Source organism: Lentinula edodes, assembly GCF_021015755.1.
Source record: "Lentinula edodes strain Le(Bin) 0899 ss11 chromosome Unknown C8R40scaffold_5, whole genome shotgun sequence".
In the NCBI taxonomy this organism is placed as follows: domain Eukaryota; kingdom Fungi; phylum Basidiomycota; class Agaricomycetes; order Agaricales; family Omphalotaceae; genus Lentinula; species Lentinula edodes.
This window is the reverse complement of record NW_025764311.1, coordinates 1,087,888-1,104,908: the sequence shown is the minus strand read 5'-3', so window position 1 is coordinate 1,104,908 and position 17,021 is coordinate 1,087,888. Positions and strand designations below refer to the sequence as shown.

Here is a 17,021-nt window from a genome sequence, read left to right as displayed (position 1 = left end):
GTTGCAAACAATGTGATTGTTTTGTGTCCTGCAGTTTCCAGCGAGGCATCCAATGAAGAGATTAATTGGAATTATAGAAAATAGTCAATGGATAAGCAGTGATGGGTAGATTGGACTGGAAAAATGATATCAGAATATTAAGGGAAGTGACTGCAATTGCAGAAGGCAACTGTCAACATTTCAGAATGCAGAATTCAACACAACAAAGCAGATCCTACACAAGTAGTTAATGGCAGTGCATGTATGTAAAGAATCAAGACCAGGAGCTAAGTACAGATAGATGCAGATGAATTTAGATGCGCACAAAAGGAAACAAGATTCATGCGGGCAGCAAAGGCGGCCTGGTAATCATCAAATATAAAACCCCGACCGAGAAAGAAGCAAAAAAATCCATGCGCGGATACTATGAAGATTACATTCAAAAACATTCTACGGCCATCATGAGACTGAAGAACTCACGAAAATAGACAACATCAGCATCAGTTTAGTCACCGATATTCCTTTTCAGTAACTTCCTTCGTCATTTCTTCTGCGTCTGTGCCCTGTAACTCTATCGATCCACTGACTATAGCAACACCATTTTCTGGCCGTAGATCGGTCGCTGGTGTTGCGGGTCGAGAAGACGCCAGACCTGAAGAGGTTGCTGTTGCCGTGGAGATCAGTTGCTGGTTGTGCGGGTAATACGATCGTCTTTGCATCTTCTTGAAGTCATAAGACGTGAATCTGAAAACAATGTGAGAACGTTTTCAGGAATGATTAGAGGCAACGAACTGTTCCTCCATTTGCCGCATCTCCGCTGACAAGTTGTCTTGATTTGCTTTGCGTTGCTTAGCCTTGAGAGGATTATCTTCGAGAAGAAGCTCCTCCAATTCATGTGACGCATCGAAATTAGCCTTTTTAGACTATACATGCTGTTCTCAGAAGATTTGTAACATTCAAGCAGAGGGAAACGTACGTCCGGAATGAACGGAGGAATTTGCTCTTTTGACTCCAGCGTGTCCCAGTCAATGGTCTTGAACCATGGATGTCGCCGTAATTCCTGGTATCCTTCGCCGTTGGGTTTGCATCCAAAACGCCTGGCGGGATCCCGATCCAGTAACTGGTCAGAGGCAATCATTAGATAAGCGCTACTTATTTTTGACACTAGGACGTACCCCTTTGATAACCAGCATACCGGGACGAGTGCATTTCTTCTCCGCGTCCTCAGGCCACTTCAAAGGATCTTTCGAGATGCTGTAGGTAAGGTCGGAATTCGTCCGACCTCTGAATGGTCTCCGGCCAAAGATAAGCTCGTAGGCACATACACCTAGTGACCACCAGTCGATGTGGCACGTGTAGCCCCGTTTGGCTAGGATCCTAAGATTTCAATCCAGTAAATGAGAATTGGTTGGTAAGGAACAAAGGAGGTGTCAGTAAAGTATTGATGGACACTTTATCTATATTTACAACCGGCAAGCTAAAACTTACTCAGGCGCCATGTATGCCATTGAGCCCGCCACGCCCGTTAACTTGCGCTCGCTGAAGTGAACAGCGATATTAAAATCTGTCAAGTGTGCGTTCCCTCGTTCGTCGAGCAAAATGTTATCTGGCTTGATATCACTGCAAACCAGACGGAAAATGTCATAAGGGAAATGAGCGATAAACACTCGAGCACTCACCGATGCATGATACCAATTTCGTGAAGAAATTCTACAGCAGAGGACAGTTGCGCTACGTAAAATTTCACGACGTCCTCCTGTAACGATCCTAGGCGTTCAAGATGAACTAGACGTACCAACAACTGAGAAGGGCAAAGTAGACGAGGGCCGGAGAAGCTCACATCGGAGGTCTCCACCTAGCATAAGATCCAAAACGAAAAAGCAGTTTTCGTCGTCTTGAAAGGCATACCGCAAGTTCACAATGAATGGGTGGTCGACCTGGTCGAGGGCAATTTCAAGGTCATGAAAAGCAGTATATGGGGAGAAGCTAACCTCTTCCAGGAGCCGCCGCTCCTGAATGACATTTGCTACGGCTTTCATCTTTACACATTTGGTCTTATTGATGTACTTGAGAGCATAGAGATCGCGCGTCTGTTTGTGCTGGACCACACGAACCTAGAGAGCCATAGTCAAGAATTGGACAGCACTTTCGTTTGCTGTTACACACCTTGCCGAATGCACCCTTGCCTACACATCTTAGAAGCACAAAGTGAAATAGACTAACATCTCCATCAAAATCAACCGGCTAGCAGGCCCCCTTCAGTCAATGAAGCATTAAGAAAGAAAAGCAACTTTTACTGTTGGTCGGCAGCAGACCGCGCCCATTATCAATCGTTATAGTCGTATGAGAGAGGAGAAAGGAGTTGGATATTTCGACGTCGCTGTAGACTGTGACCCTGAGGCGAGTTGACCAGAACTAGAGCTGGTAGCCGGCGGCGGCGGCAAAGGCGGTGAGGGGCAGGTCGGGGGAATTGAAGTATAAAGGTGAGAGAAAACAAAGTGCAAAGAGAGGGGGGCTAAACCTGGCTAAACTTGCGTCCATTCAATCATTTGCTGACTAATGAATGGATATGAACACATGGTCCTCCGCTCCTTTTCTTTTCTCTACGTTCCTGATGTCGCCTCTTCCGGATTTTCTGCGTCCACTCATTATGTCGGGGCCCTCTGGAGTTGGAAAAAGCACACTTCTTCAGCGTCTCTTCGCAGAATATCCGGACAAGTTTGGCTTTAGTGTATCGCGTACGGTATGCACAATACTGTTGTGCTCTAAAAAGCTAATCGATCTCAAGCATAGACACAACCCGTGCACCTAGACCAGGCGAAGTAGATGGCGAACAGTATCACTTTGTTACGCGTGAAAAGTTCCTAGCGCTCAAACAGGAAGGCGCGTTCATCGAAAGCGCCGAGTTCTCTGGCAATTTCTACGGAACCAGCTTCCAGACTGTGAAAGAAGTGCAGGACAAAGGACGACGTTGCATTCTTGATATAGAGGCGCAGGTATGTGTCGATCACCTAGAATGCAAATCTTTGTTTGTGGACCATTTATGTAGGGTGTCCGTCAAATCAAAACAACTGATCTGAACCCCGTCTACTGTTTTATATCCCCTCCCAGCTTGACTGCTCTCAGAGAAAGGTTACAGGGGCGTGGTACTGAGACTGAAGCGTCCATTCAGAAACGACTCGCTACTGCGTTGAAGGAAATACAGTATGCCAAAGAGCCCAATGCTCACGATTTGATCATTATCAATGATGATCTGAATCGCGCATATCAGCTATTTCAGCAGATTGCACTTGGAGAGCAAGTCAGTGGTGACAAACTCCCTCCTTTAGACGATTAGTAAATCATTACTAGTCTCTAGATACTTACTGTTGAATGTATATTTTGGGTATCGCCGTTCGGGTGACCGGGCCGAACTTTTTACTCATATATAAGGTTCACTCTGCTCAACGACGAGGAGCATCTTCCTGTTGAGCTCTGGTCTTCTCCATCGGCTCTCAGGTGCGACTTCATTGTTAAACCCCAAAGCTACAACCTTGCCATGGCCGCTTGTAATGATCTAGAAGGTTGGAGTGCGGTTTCTCAGCTCCGAGGCTTTGACACTACGCCCTGTTTTGAGGAAGGAATATTGTTATCTTCCTTATACGCTATCATATTTCTTGTAGGCGTCGTTAGAACTTTATCAGCATGTCTTTCACCACCGATGAACCGAACGTCAAAAAGTCGATGGTTATTGCGAGGAAAAATTGTACGGTCCCTCCATTCGTGTTCGTAATCTAGTTGCTCATTATCTGGCAGTTTCTCCTGGTCTTAGCATTTTTCACCAGCCTCGCAAACTTGACTATAATCTTGTTCCTCCATAAATCTGTTCCCCTCCTCCAATCGTACATCCTGGAGCCCATTTCTATCCTTGGCATCATATTCCTGACATACTACAACCACACTCGTGCAAGGAATTCCTCCACCGCTCTTTTGATTTACTGGCCCATTTACACAATTATTGTGCTAATATGGGTCAGAACCACTGTAACCAAAGATTTCCATCTCTTTCGCCTCCCAGTCGCCCTCAAATGCGCTGTATGTGTCTTGGGTCTTTTGTCGTTTGCGCTCGAATGTATCGGGCCCGAATTTGACCAAAAGTCCGACTTACACGAGAGCCCTATACTAACGGCCAATATATTTGGTAATTGGGTAAGCCAAATTTATGTGTTCACCGTCAAACTGACGCTCAGGTGGTGTTCTCATGATCGTTGTGCTAGGCGTTCTCCTGGATGACACCACTTATGCGCAAAGGAGCATCGCAGTATATTTCCGAAGCAGATCTTCCCAACGTGCAACCGCAAGATGAATGTGACAAACTTGGTCAGCGTTTGAAGGATGCTCTTAAGAAGCAGTATGAGACGTAATCCGTCAGCCATTATCTTTGCTAACCCATTCCCTTTCTGCCCCTCGTCATAGTTCTCTTTGGAAATCTCTTTTCATCGCTTATGGAAAACCCTACGCATTCGCTGCTCTACTCAAACTCTTATCCGATTGTCTTTCATTCTCCCAACCCCAGCTCCTTAGGATGCTACTCGCATATATATCGTTGTACCAAAGTGCAAGATTCGGACCGTGGAGCGTCGATGTTGCGAAGCCTGATCCCTTAGAAGGATTCATGTATGCTGGTCTGATGTTCGTCGTATCTACTAGTCAAACGGTGGTCCTCAACCAGGTAGGTCGTTTGTGATTGGACGCTCCTTTCGTTTCTCATATTTCCAAAGTATTTCCAACGCGCGTTTGAAGTTGGGTACGTGTATTATTTCACAAGTCAGCTTTGTCGTTATGCTTAAATTTTCGGTAGGATGCGCATCCGATCCGGTCTGGTAGATGTTTTATATCAAAAGGCATTGGTTCTATCAAACGACGAACTCGATCGTTCTTCTGGTGATCTGGTGAATTTGATGTCTGTCGACGCGACTCGACTCCAGGATTTTTGTCAGTTCGGTTTGATTTCGATTTCTGGACCGTTCCAAGTCAGTTCTATGAATCAATGAATCAACTATCAAAGTGTGTTCATCATTTCACCTTGCATAGATTACCCTGGCGTTCGTATCTCTGTATAATCTTCTTGGATGGCCTGCTTTTGTTGGTGTTGCGATTATGGTGTTTTCTGTCCCACTTAACACTTGTATGTTTGATTCCCATCTTCAATGAACTGACTGTAAATTAACTCACGTATACTTTCTCAGTCATCGCGCGTATTTTGAAGCGTATGCAGCAAGAGCAGATGAAAAATAGAGATAAACGTACACGATTGATGAGCGAGCTACTGGCGAATATCAAGAGGTGAGTATCTACGATCCTTCCTTAACATTAAGGGAAACTTCATTCCTTTATAGTATCAAGCTATACGGATGGGAGTTTGCCTTCGTCAGAAAGATTCTCCAGGTTCGGAACGAGCAAGAACTCGTCATGCTAAAGAAATTGGGTATCGTGACTGTGAGTTTTGTTTTTGATCTTGAATTGTATCATGATATAGCTACATTGTTGACATGTATTCTCCCAGTCTCTTAATCAAATGTTATGGGGTGGTATCCCTCTCTTGGTCGCTTTCAGTTCGTTTGCGGTAGCAGCTACTGTATCTTCCAAGCCTCTTACCTCGGATGTCATCTTCCCTTCAATATCTCTGTTCATGCTTTTGCAATTCCCACTTGCTATGGTGTGCAAATATCTCTTTCTAATTCAGGTGTCCATTTCTGATAACCCGTTTATGCAGTTCAGTCAAGTTACCTCGAATGTGATCGAATCCGTCGTTTCTATTCAGCGTCTATCAGACTATTTGGGTGCATCCGAGCTACAGCCTGATGCTCGCAAATTTATCGAGATGCTCCACGTCGAAAATGGTCAAGAGGTGCGTAGACCACTTCTTTCAGATTTTGGATACATTTACTTATTTCTATTACCAGGTTTTATCCATCAAAAATGCCGACTTTTCTTGGTCGAAAACAGCAGCACAACCCACACTAGAGGCAATTAATCTCAGTGTCCGCAAAGGAGAGTTGCTCGGGGTGTTTGGCAAGGTCGGATGTGGCAAAGTAAGCAGTCTTGCTTGATCAAGAGAGACTGACCTTGACATGTTATCACTCAAGACTAGTCTACTTTGTGCTATAATTGGTGACATGACTCGACGGGAAGGTGAAGTGACGGTCAAAGGAAGTATCGCTTATGCTCCTCAAAATCCCTGGATTCTTTCTGCCACCGTTCGTGAAAATATCCTGTTTTCGCATGAATACGACGAAACATTCTATAACATGGTCGTCGAAGGTATGTTGACTTTGAACTTTTAATATCGAACCCTCATCACAGATTTTCTCCTATACTAATAGCTTGTGCTCTCACCCCCGATTTTGCGCTATTGCCTCAAGGAGATGCTACAGAAGTGGGAGAGAAGGGTGCGGTTCTTTATTGCCTGTCTAATCGCATGCTAATACTTCAGGCAGGAATTACGCTGAGTGGTGGTCAGCGTGCACGCATCGCACTTGCCAGAGCTGTATACGCACGAGCGGATCTGTAGGTCGCACAAAAGCAGTGTTATACTTGAATGCTAACCCTACATATTGCAGAGTTCTTCTTGATGATTGCCTTGCCGCGGTTGATAGCCATGTCGCCCGTCATATCTTCAGTACGTGCTCAGCGTCGCTTTGCTTTGCTCCTGTATTAATCGACTGCTACAGCCCAAGTAATTGGTCCCCAAGGTATACTTGCAAGTAAAGCTCGTATCTTGGTGACGAATAGCATCGCTTTTGTAAAACAATTCGATCAATTGGTTTACCTGAGACGTGGAATAATCCTAGAATCCGGAGATTATACCTCATTGATGTCGAATGAAGGAGAAGTCTCACGGTTAATGTAAGTCCATAAACCAAACAACACGCTGGATCCATTAACATTGGAACTTAGTCGCAACCATGGCTCTACGAGTAGTTCTGGTACTTCAACGCCTTATCTTATTGGAGACGCCAGCGGTAGTGTCACTCCTGTCGAAGAAAACAACTCTACCGTTACTGACGAAAAATCCTCTGTCATCCTCTCTGAGAAACTTCGACGCCAAACAAGCTTCTCCAAACCCAAACTTGCCGCTCTTCCCCCCACTCGCGACTCTGTCTCTGCAGGCTTATCTCAGGAGCACAAAGAGCAAGGCCAAGTCAAGGTCACTGTATACATGAAATACATTCAAGCTGCTTCCAAAACTGCCTTTGGGCTATTCATGCTTGCGACAGTGGCAGGACAGGCAGTCTCAGTTTTGGGCAACTTCGCGTTAAGAGCGTGGGGCGAGCACAACAGAGAGACTGGTAGCAATAATGGAATGTTCAAGTACATACTCGCCTATGGGTTGTTTTCTCTCGGTCAGGTTTTGTTGACGGCTGCTGCTGCGATTCTGGTGTGGGTCTTCTGCTCGATCCGAAGTGCAAAACAACTGCATGACAATGTGAGTTGCATCCGGATCTTCTGGGAAAAGCTTGCTCATAATTTTCAGATGTTGGATGGACTTATCCGTGCACCCTTGAGCTTTTTCGAGCTTACACCTACCGGACGGTAAGATCAATCTTGCCTCTCCTATCGATTGTGCGTATGTGACGTTGCTCTTTCAGAATTTTGAACCTATTTTCTCGAGATATTTATGTCGTCGATGGGATTCTCGCTCGTGTCATATCCATGGCCTTCAGGATGTTCGTCACTACCTTTTCTATCGTTATAGTAATAGGATCAAGCTTTCCGCTGTTCCTGTTGGCGGTCGTACCTTTGGGATGGTTCTACCTAACAGTAATGAAGTAAGTTCTGCAATTTCGACATGCCTTAGATCCTGACCCGATTTTTTACAGATACTATCTTGCTACTTCCCGTGAGCTCAAGCGACTTGACGCCGTCTCACGCTCTCCCATCTTTGCCTGGTTTAGCGAGTCCCTTTCCGGGCTTAGCACAATCCGTGCCTTCAACCAGCAGTCAATCTTCATCGCCAACAACCAGCGTCGTGTTGACCGCAATCAAATTTGCTATATCTCGAGTGTAAGCGTGAATCGGTGGTTGTCGATCAGATTGGAGTTTGTAGGGGCTATGATTATATGGATTGTGGCGACATTAGCCTGTGTGGCGTTGGTCACGACAGGAGTAGATGCTGGACTGGTGGGCTTGGTATTGGCGTATGCGCTAAACGCGACCTCGAGTTTGGTGAGTCTTCTCCCGTATACATGTAATGGTTCTTATCATTATTGCCAATAGAACTGGCTGGTCAGAACTGCCAGTGAGGTCGAACAGAACATAGTCAGCGTCGAGCGTATTCTACATCAAACTGAAGTTCAATCAGAGGCTCCTCTCGAACATGCGGACCAGACCGTGCCACAACCCTGGCCTACCTCAGGTTCAGTGGAGTTCAGACAATACTCTACAAGATATAGACCGGAGTTGGATCTGGTGTTAAAGAAAATCAATCTTACTATTGTTTGTTCCGAGGTCACTCTTTTCTGTATGAATTCTCACCACATTTTGTAGCAACCAAGTGAGAAGATCGGGGTTGTTGGTCGCACTGGAGCAGGAAAATCTTCTCTCCTGTTGGCGCTGTTTCGAATCATTGAACCAGTGGAAGGAACAATTTTTATTGACGGGGTGGACATCACTAAGATTGGGTTGCATGATCGTGTGTACTATCTCGTCGTTTGCCTACACAGGAAATTGACGATCTGTACCAACATAGTCCGCTCATCCATATCCATCGTACCTCAGACTCCAGACCTCTTCGAAGGTACTCTACGAGAAAACATTGACCCTGTCGGGGAATACAGTGATATGGACATATGGAACGCATTGGCTCAGGCGCATTTGAAGGAATTCGTCGAATCTTTGCCCGAGGGCCGAGGACTAGACGAACCAGTGAGAGAAGGAGGCTCAAGTTTATCTAGCGGTCAAAGACAACTTCTATGCTTCGCAAGGGCCTTATTAAGGAAGGTGAGTTTTTACCTCATATATCTCCTCAGAATTTCGAATCATGGCGTAGTCCAAAGTGTTGGTCCTAGACGAAGGTTTGTGATTGTCTCAAATCATTGTTCCATTTGGATCTGATTTTTTCTCATCTCAGCGACCTCCGCCGTCGACCTCGACACCGACAAAGCAATCCAAGACATTATTCGTGGACCTGCGTTCAAGGAGGTCACCATTTTAACTATTGCGTGAGTTGTCTACTATTCCGGACAACGATCGTCACTGACTATATGGATTCAGACATCGACTGAACACAATCATTGACTCGGATCGTGTGTTGGTTATGAGTGCTGGAGAGGTGCGTTGCCTTTCAATCTCTTGACATTCTTGGTTGATGTACTGATGCCATTACCCTTCGAGGTTGCTGAATTTGATGCACCTGAAAAACTATTAGAGAATAAGGACTCAATATTCTACTCACTCGCTGCTGATGCTGGATTGGCTCCCGTTGCCAAAGTTTGAAGGCCGAGTCTCATGTAAAAACACTGACTGAGTCGAAGTAGTCTTCGATATGGAAAAATCTACTCTCATGTAAAAAGTACATAGGCGTCACTCTTCTTCAAAAGGCAGTTTTAAGTAGTTTAGAATACAAAACTTGTACGGTTCGTAACAATTTAGATGACCATAGAAAGTTGAAGATGGTGATACGGACTGAGTCGACAATTTTATGTCATCGCTTGTTCAATGAATCCAGAGATTTTGTTCATGGCATCTAATAATAAATTGTAGAAAAGTCTAATTTAATGAAACGGCGAAGAATCCTACATCTAGTAGAACCTTCCAAAGCAATGAGATGTATGCAATGATGTTATATGTCAATGTAAGTAGAGATTCATGAAAGCCGTTGGACACGATATCGTCCTATAGGCTTTTGTGCGTTTCCCCATCCACCCACCTGGATGTGAAGCACACCTCCGACCCAAGACCATTGGAGGTTGTGTTTCTCCTCCCGGTCTTAAAATGTACTATCCAAGTCGCTCCTCAGTGTTCCCTGCCCCGGCGCCCGCAAAAAACCTCTGTTCCCACTGAATGTTCCGGCGTTACCCATCATCTCTTGCTGCTCTTGCATCGATCTTGCACTCCTCCCGCTCCTCACACTCTCTGTTCTGGTTCGCGGCTGGGGCATCCTCATCCTAGAAGGCGAGCTGGGTTGGCGGTTTACCGCAGTCGAACTGTTGTTGAAGGGAGTCGGGTTATTTGTTGCTTGAGCATAGGAAGGCAATAACACTGGTTGAGTGGGCATCATATATTTGACGTCAAGTTCCTCTAGCACTCCTTTGAGGAACTTCATAAACGCATTTCGCCGTGTCCATCTCCCACCCCAATCTTGCCAATTCGGTCTGTCTGTGAAAGGATATGAGGTGAAACTAAGGAAGGGGACATTTCTGATACACTCACGTTCCACGGCAACAGTCAGATAAATCGCATTCATGTACTCCATTTTGTCGATATTCAAGGCCGCACTAGCCCACTCCCTGTTGTTGTCGTTTGCATATTGAATTATGCGTGTCCGCAGCTCTTCGATCACTTCGAGAGGGGTATCGTACGCTACCTCGAGTTCAGTCGTTTCGGCCCTGAGTATGATGTGAATATTAAGCAGCGCAGGAGCAGATGATTGTAGACGCACATTGAACCACTTCGCCTAATATTGTGCACCAACTTCGAACTAGCGAGCAGAGAATTAGGAGCAATGATTTCTTGCCCGTCCACACGGCGGAAGACCGTGGAGAACAGCCCAAATTCTTTCACGAACAGATACTGTGTATGTAGCCTGTTAGCAAGCGGAACGAGTTCAGCATGTACGCCATATTTACACACCTGGTCATCGATCATCACCAGATCCCCCACATCAAAGACATGGGTAGAGAAGATGAATAGTAAACTTTGGAACAACGTCGCGGCCGAATTCCCAAAGATGAAACTGAACCCAACCACGATGGTCGCCATCGGGACGAGACTTTCGATGGTATCACTCGGGTTGAAGATTAACAGACACACGAAAATCAAGACGATAAGGACAAGACCAATCATGACTGCGTCGAGCTTGGCCACGGCCGAACCAGCGTCTTTAAGGGAAGTGACGAGGTCTTTACGTTCACGATAGATTCGTTGGACGGCTTCACGCATTTCACGTTTGGATATATCTCCGTTACCATCCTTGTCAAAGAGATGGAATGCTTCGTGAGCCTCGGCAGTGGTACGAAAGTAGGGCTCAAAGTCTATATAAAACGAAGTGAGAGAGGAATGCTGACATTCACGACTATGAACACACCTTCGACGACTAAGAAATCTCTTTTGTCCCCTAGTGCACTGAAAAGTTTTCGTGCTAATCTCCTCGCTGAAGACAAGCTGCCAAATTCGTTTTCACGATTGAATTTACTGTTTTTGAGAGCGACTTGGCCAATAGCACCAGAAACCTGATGTAATCAATCGTCAGTTTACCCATTAATCATGAAAGGTGACGTTTGGCTCATATCGACCAGATGCATACATCTTATTGAACGCAGCAAATGTGCACTTGAAGCTTACCTGATCGACGATGATACTAGCCATAGCCTTTCTCCGTCTCTTCCGCTCCGCTGATCGGGAATTACGATGATGTTTCTCTCTAGCTGGGGATCCGTTCTCGTTATTCATTGCGTGATTCAAGTCGACGCTACCGCCTAGACTTTTATGCCCCCTCTTTGCATGCGCCTTTTTCCTTCCAGGAATAACAGGTTGAGCATTTGATAAACGATCTAGTGCTCTTAGTCCGAGTCTGTTTTCCGACAGACGATCTGCCAAGGCCTTTTGGTGGAAGTTGATCGCGATGAATTGGAGACAAAGCTTTTCGGCCAGAAGAAGTATGCCAAATGAGAAAAGGGCCTGCATGACGCGATTGACGATGACCCAATAATGACCTGAAGGTTCGTAGACAGAACGAAGCACGGAAAGTGATATCCATGCCCATGATATATCCAGAGCAAGTTTAAGCCAGCCAGAGACGGCGAGAGTGAGCTGGAGAATAAATTAGTAGAGTATCAACATGCCTACTTCCAAAACATACCTCTAGTTGAATCTTCAGACGTTCTACCTGTCCACCGAATAACACAACAAAAGCAATAACGAGACTTGGAATAGCGTCGACTACGAGGTAGGTCACACAACCAGCTGCCCAGATAATGCTAAGCCATAGGCTCCATACGTGAACTTGAGGTCTAACCGGGTTGCTCTTGAATCTGAGTTGGACAACAATCAATGGTGTGATTAGGATCCCTGCGCCTAAAGCACCCAGTAGGAACACCCGGACCGGCCTGGCCAATTTCATGAATGCAAGATAAATGGCTCTTCCACGTTTCGCCTTTGTTTTCTCATAACTCTTTGGCGTCGAAGGGTCTTCGTCCTCGTCCCAGTTGAATTCGTCGTCAGAATTGGTCGCTGTGTCGGTAGAGTCAGTGTCTGAATGGGCTCCGTCAGTGTGAGTTGTTGAGCTGGGTATTGTGGACAGAGGAGGAACATTGGGAGCATAGTCGTGCTCTTTGAGCATCGAGCTCAGTTTCGCCTTGTCATCGTCCATGGCCATGATGGGAAGAAGGACAAGACTTTTTAGCCTCGGAGTCGGAACTCTTTTCTTAACGACACGATCATGCGGACTTTCAGCCTGGAAAAGGTTACATCATACATAGTCCATTAACCGAATATCATCTTCATTCTCGCCTCATAATTTACCAAGCCTTACACAGACAATTCCTCTTGCCAGGTTCTCGCAGGTTTCTGCTACATACCCATTGCACACTGTAGTACAAGAACACGCAAGAATTATCAGTGATCAAATTTCCACCCCAAATATTTACTCCGTGGTATCGAGGGTACGTTCAAATCTGTCAATCTCTTGCCATGCAACGAAGGAGCCTCAATTCCAGCTGTCTTCAATGCTCCACACAGTGGAGCTCTAGTCACTGCATTGATACATAAACACCCTACGCCGCATCTCGCAGCAAACCCGTTGGTATTACGGTGTCCTGCGGACATCAGCTTTTGTGCTGCGCAGGTCTGGAAGGTTTACACCAATTTTAGAAGCTCAGGACTACATACACGATTGAATCATTCTGTATGTACGAAGCGTTTTCTTCATTACAGTTCATTGACAAGACCAGCTTTCAGGATCTGTGCTATCGCCTGTCCCATCGTACGTGTTCCGAAGAGGATACCGACAATGTCTCCTGCTAAACTGCACCCCCAGCTCCTTCGTATCATTCACGTACTTTGTTCCCAAGATCGTGTCCGGTGCAACTCCCTCTTCCACCCATTGTACCAGAGCGGTCAATACATTCCTCTCGGGATTCAAGGTCTCCTCGGTCAATTCCCCATTCACTCCCGGAAGAGTTTGACCGATCTCCCATGCTCCAGGGCCCGACGCACAGTGGCTCATTCCGCTGATGCGAAAGAGACGCAGGAAGTCATCTAAATCATTGGGTCGGAGACTCATTGTTCGCTCGACATGGGCATAATACAGCTCCGCGTTAATGGGTGATACTATCATGTCTGCTTGACCTTGATACGTGAGCATTTTCCCCCCATGCGATCTGAAATCAGAGAGATTGCCATTCCATGTCGCAATGTTGAACGGATTCAGCTCTTCTGCGTGAGTCCAGTCAGTAACGTTAAGTGTTGCGATGTCCAAAGAAGGATTATAGACAACATAGCGGAACCAGTCCTGCAGGAAATTTATTTTCGGTGAGACACCAAGTTCTGGAAAGTATATAAAATAGATGTGCTTACCGCAGAAAATTGTATCAATTCCCCACCGTACATTTCTCCAACATAGTCAGCATTCTCGCTTCCAGGCTGCTGCCTCGGATGCATCAACTTTCCGGTTGTGTTGTACAGGGGACTGAATACCAGTCGAAGCGCCTGTGCTTGTTCCGCAGTGAGGCAATCCGACACATTCCCAGAAGGACTGCATATCAGTTCTTCTGGTTTATAATCGCACAAACTCGGATCCTCGATGATACCGTCAACGACTCCGTCAATCGCGTCGCATTGCTTCAAAATATCGTTGTGGACAAGACCAATCCATTGCTCGCTTGATATAAAGGTAGGAGAGGAAGCGTTTCCCAGGATGCTATAAATGTAATCCTCCCAAGACATTAGGGAATTCCAATTGATTCCAGGCGCACCGGCGACAATTCCGTCGAAATCATCAGGGAAATCTTGCATAGCCTTGTAGCCTTGTCGACCTCCAGCAGAGCATCCCAGATAGTAGGAGGTATCATGGGGTGCACCGTAAAACAATTTGGTGATTTCTTTTCCAACTACTGCATTCGTATGGATGCTAATAATTCAGTTAACAGATCGGTGTAAGAAACGTTTCTAGGGCAAGAGCAATGTTTGCTTACGATCGATAGGTGAAGTCAGCAAGGACTTCCGGATTGTGATAGAACGATGCTCCGCTAGTCCCGTTGTGGCCATTGTTGGCGCCTACAGTCGCAAATCCAAGAGCCGTCGTGTATGCTAGGTCGACATATTGAATACCTAAAAAGCCAAGAGTCAAATTCGAGTAGAAGAAATGATCCTCAACGACTTACATCCACCTAGTCCACCGTTCCCAGTGCTCAAAAACCTTCCCGTCCAATTCTGGGGGAGCCAAGCTTCCATAGCAATCCCAGATTGAGTCGAAGTGGATACGTTCATAGCCACTCTGCACATGTCTGCAAGAACCACCTGAGATGAGGTCGTTGAAGCACACGATGGATCTTGGTCAGGAAATGTTAGATTCGTTCCGGCAGGTACAAACTCTGAGAAGAAGATTGTGGTATTCACAATTAGATTCGCTGTTTGGAAAGCGAAGTCATTGCAAGCTGTCTCGAACTGCATAGCAAATGTGATCTGGCTGGACATTAGGAGAGTCAAGGCAAAGGATAAGAACTTGGGCATGGTATAGTTGTTCTATTGATAAATGTGTGGAAAATTTTGACCACCCCGTTATATAGCGTTGGAGTTGCCATATTTCGGCACCGTTGAGCGACAAGCGTTCGGTATTGACCATGCTTGCTCTAGTACCCAAAGAGCACTTTGACTTCGTCTGACTAGAGCAGCAGCAGTCAACACACGCGCGTTGTAATGTAAGCATCGGACTCGAGACAATGTAAAATGTGTGTTGTGATATGGAACCGTCATAGCAATACTGCATGATCAGCAGGTACTATACTCATGTACTCGAAAGACATATATTGCAGCAGGAACGTGAAGTTCGGAATGAAGACAAGTTTTAGGAAAGGGTAAGATATGATATTGGGAACGGGGTGGAGAATATATTTCATGAGTCATGGTTCACGAGAGCGCGCACAATGTGCAATGCAATAGCCAATGACTCATTTGGGCTCATTTGTATGAGTTGAAAGGATAACGCTTACAAGCTACTGGCACTTATAATTACATCTATCGACTCCTACGATAACGGAAACAATAGGCTTGAATTCGAGCTCTAAGACGGGGAAGACAAATGTCATGTTCATTCGATCCAGTGTTCTGTTCAAATATTCGGAAACATAGAAACATGAAGTCGAGCTCGCGAGCATCCGTCGATGTGATGCGATTCACAAATTACATTCAATTTCAACACAGGATGGAGAAAATCTCATAGATTCTGACTAAAGCGTTCTATTCTTCTACTCGAAGGCTTCTACCGAACCCAGGAACTGAAAATATCATACTGTAAGGAAATCCTTCGTCTTCATTACGGGGATGAGGTGTCCGGAGTTGAAGCTGAAGATCCTTGCGCACCAGCCACCGCCACAGCAGCCTCTCCAGCAGCCTGGAAACCAGCAACAGCCACATCGTGCTTGTTAGTACCCTCACTTGCAGGTTTGGGTTCCTTCTGTTTGGGTTCCTCATGTTTGGGCTTGGATTTAGCTTTCTTGGGCTTTTTTCTTTTGCCAAGTGATACTACATGAAAAATAGGTAAGCGTCCTTTCAATACACGAAAGAGGACGAAGATTTACCATATTCATGGTCCAGTGAACGGCCCTCATTGCTATCCTTAGCACTCTCAGCACCCTCAGCAGCCGTGCCCACCACAGCAGCACCTTCGGTAGCTTTCGCTGCATGCTCTACTAATTTAACTGCTTTTCCGAGATGTCTTTGGTGGAGTGAGCGTAATCCCACTAAACGAAAGAACGTGTGTGTTTGTGTAAGTCGACCTGTTGAACGGCAGTGAGGAAAAAAGATAAAAAACACACCATTCTTAGGTGGAGGCATAAATTCCGATTCGTCGGGATTCGAGCGTCTCTGAGATTCTGAAGTTGAAGCCCCTTGTAATTCCGCCCCGGCGACAGCCGTCTTTCCAATAGTCTCGAGTCCAGCAACTGCTACGTCGTGCTTGTTGCTAGCACGTGGGACGGGATGATGACGCGCAAAGTGTCTTGAATATACGCGTTCGTCCGAGGTTGTAAGGCTGCAGAGGGAAGCCACTATCAGTACACATTTTGATGGAGTAGAGGAAGGTAGAGCACCTCGAAGCGTCGACAGCGCATATGCCAGTAAAGGCGATGATAGCGACCGCGATAGTTGAGGAGAGTCTAGGCATGAAAATAGCACAGTGAAAGTGGAGTCGAGTAGAGGTGTGAATAGAGCAGCGACGGATCGAAATGTTCAGTCAAACACAGATGACCAGCACCGTGTAGAGTTTGAAGTGGGTTAGACCAGCTGAACTTCAGAATCTGGAATATCGCATGCACATATTATATACCTTTATAGAGCTCCCAGCGCCGAGATATGTGACACGGTCTCTCGGTCATACTGAAATACAAATTGCAATTCATCACGTACCCGAAGCCGTTCTGAAGAAAGCGGGAGGAGACTGAAACTTGTAAGTTTTGTTTTCAATTCGATATTGAGTGTTTTACTTATCGATTGACAGTAGTGCTCAAGCAACGAGTTGGTATCATTGATGATTGATGTACAACTCCATAAAGCGCTCCATACCCGGCTCCTGCACAGTCGATAAAATGGAGCATCGAACGTCTGACCGGTACAACCCGTCCACT

At 45.9% G+C, this 17,021-nt stretch overlaps 6 protein-coding genes across 6 annotated transcripts; 2 read left to right on the top strand and 4 right to left on the bottom strand.

Moving 5' to 3' along the window:
• Positions 1-488: 488 nt before the first annotated feature.
• C8R40DRAFT_1037496 (kinase-like domain-containing protein) lies at positions 489-2,303 on the bottom strand (the record flags this gene model as incomplete). Its single annotated transcript, XM_046223672.1, has 10 exons — positions 489-723; positions 772-902; positions 956-1,099; positions 1,155-1,356; positions 1,468-1,599; positions 1,659-1,764; positions 1,820-1,916; positions 1,971-2,093; positions 2,146-2,223; positions 2,277-2,303. 10 exons carry the CDS (start codon positions 2,301-2,303, stop codon positions 489-491), a joined length of 1,275 nt encoding a protein of 424 aa, XP_046090246.1.
• A 290-nt stretch (positions 2,304-2,593) lies between these two features.
• C8R40DRAFT_1037130 (P-loop containing nucleoside triphosphate hydrolase protein) lies at positions 2,594-3,316 on the top strand (the record flags this gene model as incomplete). Its single annotated transcript, XM_046223637.1, has 3 exons — positions 2,594-2,717; positions 2,773-2,975; positions 3,029-3,316. The coding sequence occupies 3 exons, from the start codon at positions 2,594-2,596 to the stop codon at positions 3,314-3,316; spliced, it is 615 nt and encodes a 204-aa protein (XP_046090245.1).
• A 101-nt stretch (positions 3,317-3,417) lies between these two features.
• C8R40DRAFT_706737 (metal resistance protein YCF1) lies at positions 3,418-9,632 on the top strand. The gene is made up of 28 exons (XM_046235928.1): positions 3,418-3,724; positions 3,775-4,167; positions 4,236-4,369; positions 4,435-4,690; positions 4,740-4,765; positions 4,820-4,991; positions 5,053-5,146; positions 5,208-5,304; positions 5,358-5,457; positions 5,525-5,677; positions 5,735-5,869; positions 5,925-6,053; positions 6,108-6,282; positions 6,345-6,410; positions 6,459-6,528; positions 6,582-6,640; positions 6,693-6,867; positions 6,919-7,447; positions 7,496-7,554; positions 7,611-7,790; positions 7,842-8,187; positions 8,239-8,457; positions 8,509-8,653; positions 8,711-8,961; positions 9,011-9,035; positions 9,092-9,182; positions 9,235-9,292; positions 9,355-9,632. Exons 1-28 carry the CDS (start codon positions 3,518-3,520, stop codon positions 9,454-9,456), a joined length of 4,446 nt encoding a protein of 1,481 aa, XP_046090244.1. The 5' UTR covers positions 3,418-3,517; the 3' UTR covers positions 9,457-9,632.
• Positions 9,633-9,949: 317 nt separating this feature from the next.
• On the bottom strand, positions 9,950-12,520 carry C8R40DRAFT_1037234 (Mechanosensitive ion channel-domain-containing protein; the record flags this gene model as incomplete). Its single annotated transcript, XM_046223646.1, has 7 exons — positions 9,950-10,338; positions 10,393-10,568; positions 10,622-10,752; positions 10,813-11,213; positions 11,267-11,411; positions 11,524-11,991; positions 12,041-12,520. The coding sequence occupies 7 exons, from the start codon at positions 12,518-12,520 to the stop codon at positions 9,950-9,952; spliced, it is 2,190 nt and encodes a 729-aa protein (XP_046090243.1).
• A 155-nt stretch (positions 12,521-12,675) lies between these two features.
• Positions 12,676-15,106, bottom strand: C8R40DRAFT_1215033 (Tannase/feruloyl esterase; the record flags this gene model as incomplete). The annotated part of the gene is made up of 5 exons (XM_046233224.1): positions 12,676-13,690; positions 13,756-14,308; positions 14,373-14,508; positions 14,562-14,807; positions 15,037-15,106. The coding sequence occupies 5 exons, from the start codon at positions 15,104-15,106 to the stop codon at positions 13,115-13,117; spliced, it is 1,581 nt and encodes a 526-aa protein (XP_046090242.1). The 3' UTR covers positions 12,676-13,114.
• A 606-nt stretch (positions 15,107-15,712) lies between these two features.
• On the bottom strand, positions 15,713-16,561 carry C8R40DRAFT_1167110 (uncharacterized protein; the record flags this gene model as incomplete). The annotated part of the gene is made up of 4 exons (XM_046230954.1): positions 15,713-15,921; positions 15,978-16,175; positions 16,215-16,429; positions 16,488-16,561. The coding sequence occupies 4 exons, from the start codon at positions 16,559-16,561 to the stop codon at positions 15,713-15,715; spliced, it is 696 nt and encodes a 231-aa protein (XP_046090241.1).
• Between the last annotated feature and the right edge of the window lie 460 nt (positions 16,562-17,021).

Coding starts and splice junctions, on each gene's coding strand:
- C8R40DRAFT_706737 (XM_046235928.1), top strand. CDS start 3,518: ATGGCCGCTTGTAATGATCTAGAAGGTTGGAGTGCGGTTTCTCAGCTC. Junction 5,678..5,734: donor TGCAATTCCCACTTGCTATG/GTGTGCAAATAT, acceptor CCGTTTATGCAG/TTCAGTCAAGTTACCTCGAA. Junction 6,529..6,581: donor GTATACGCACGAGCGGATCT/GTAGGTCGCACA, acceptor TACATATTGCAG/AGTTCTTCTTGATGATTGCC.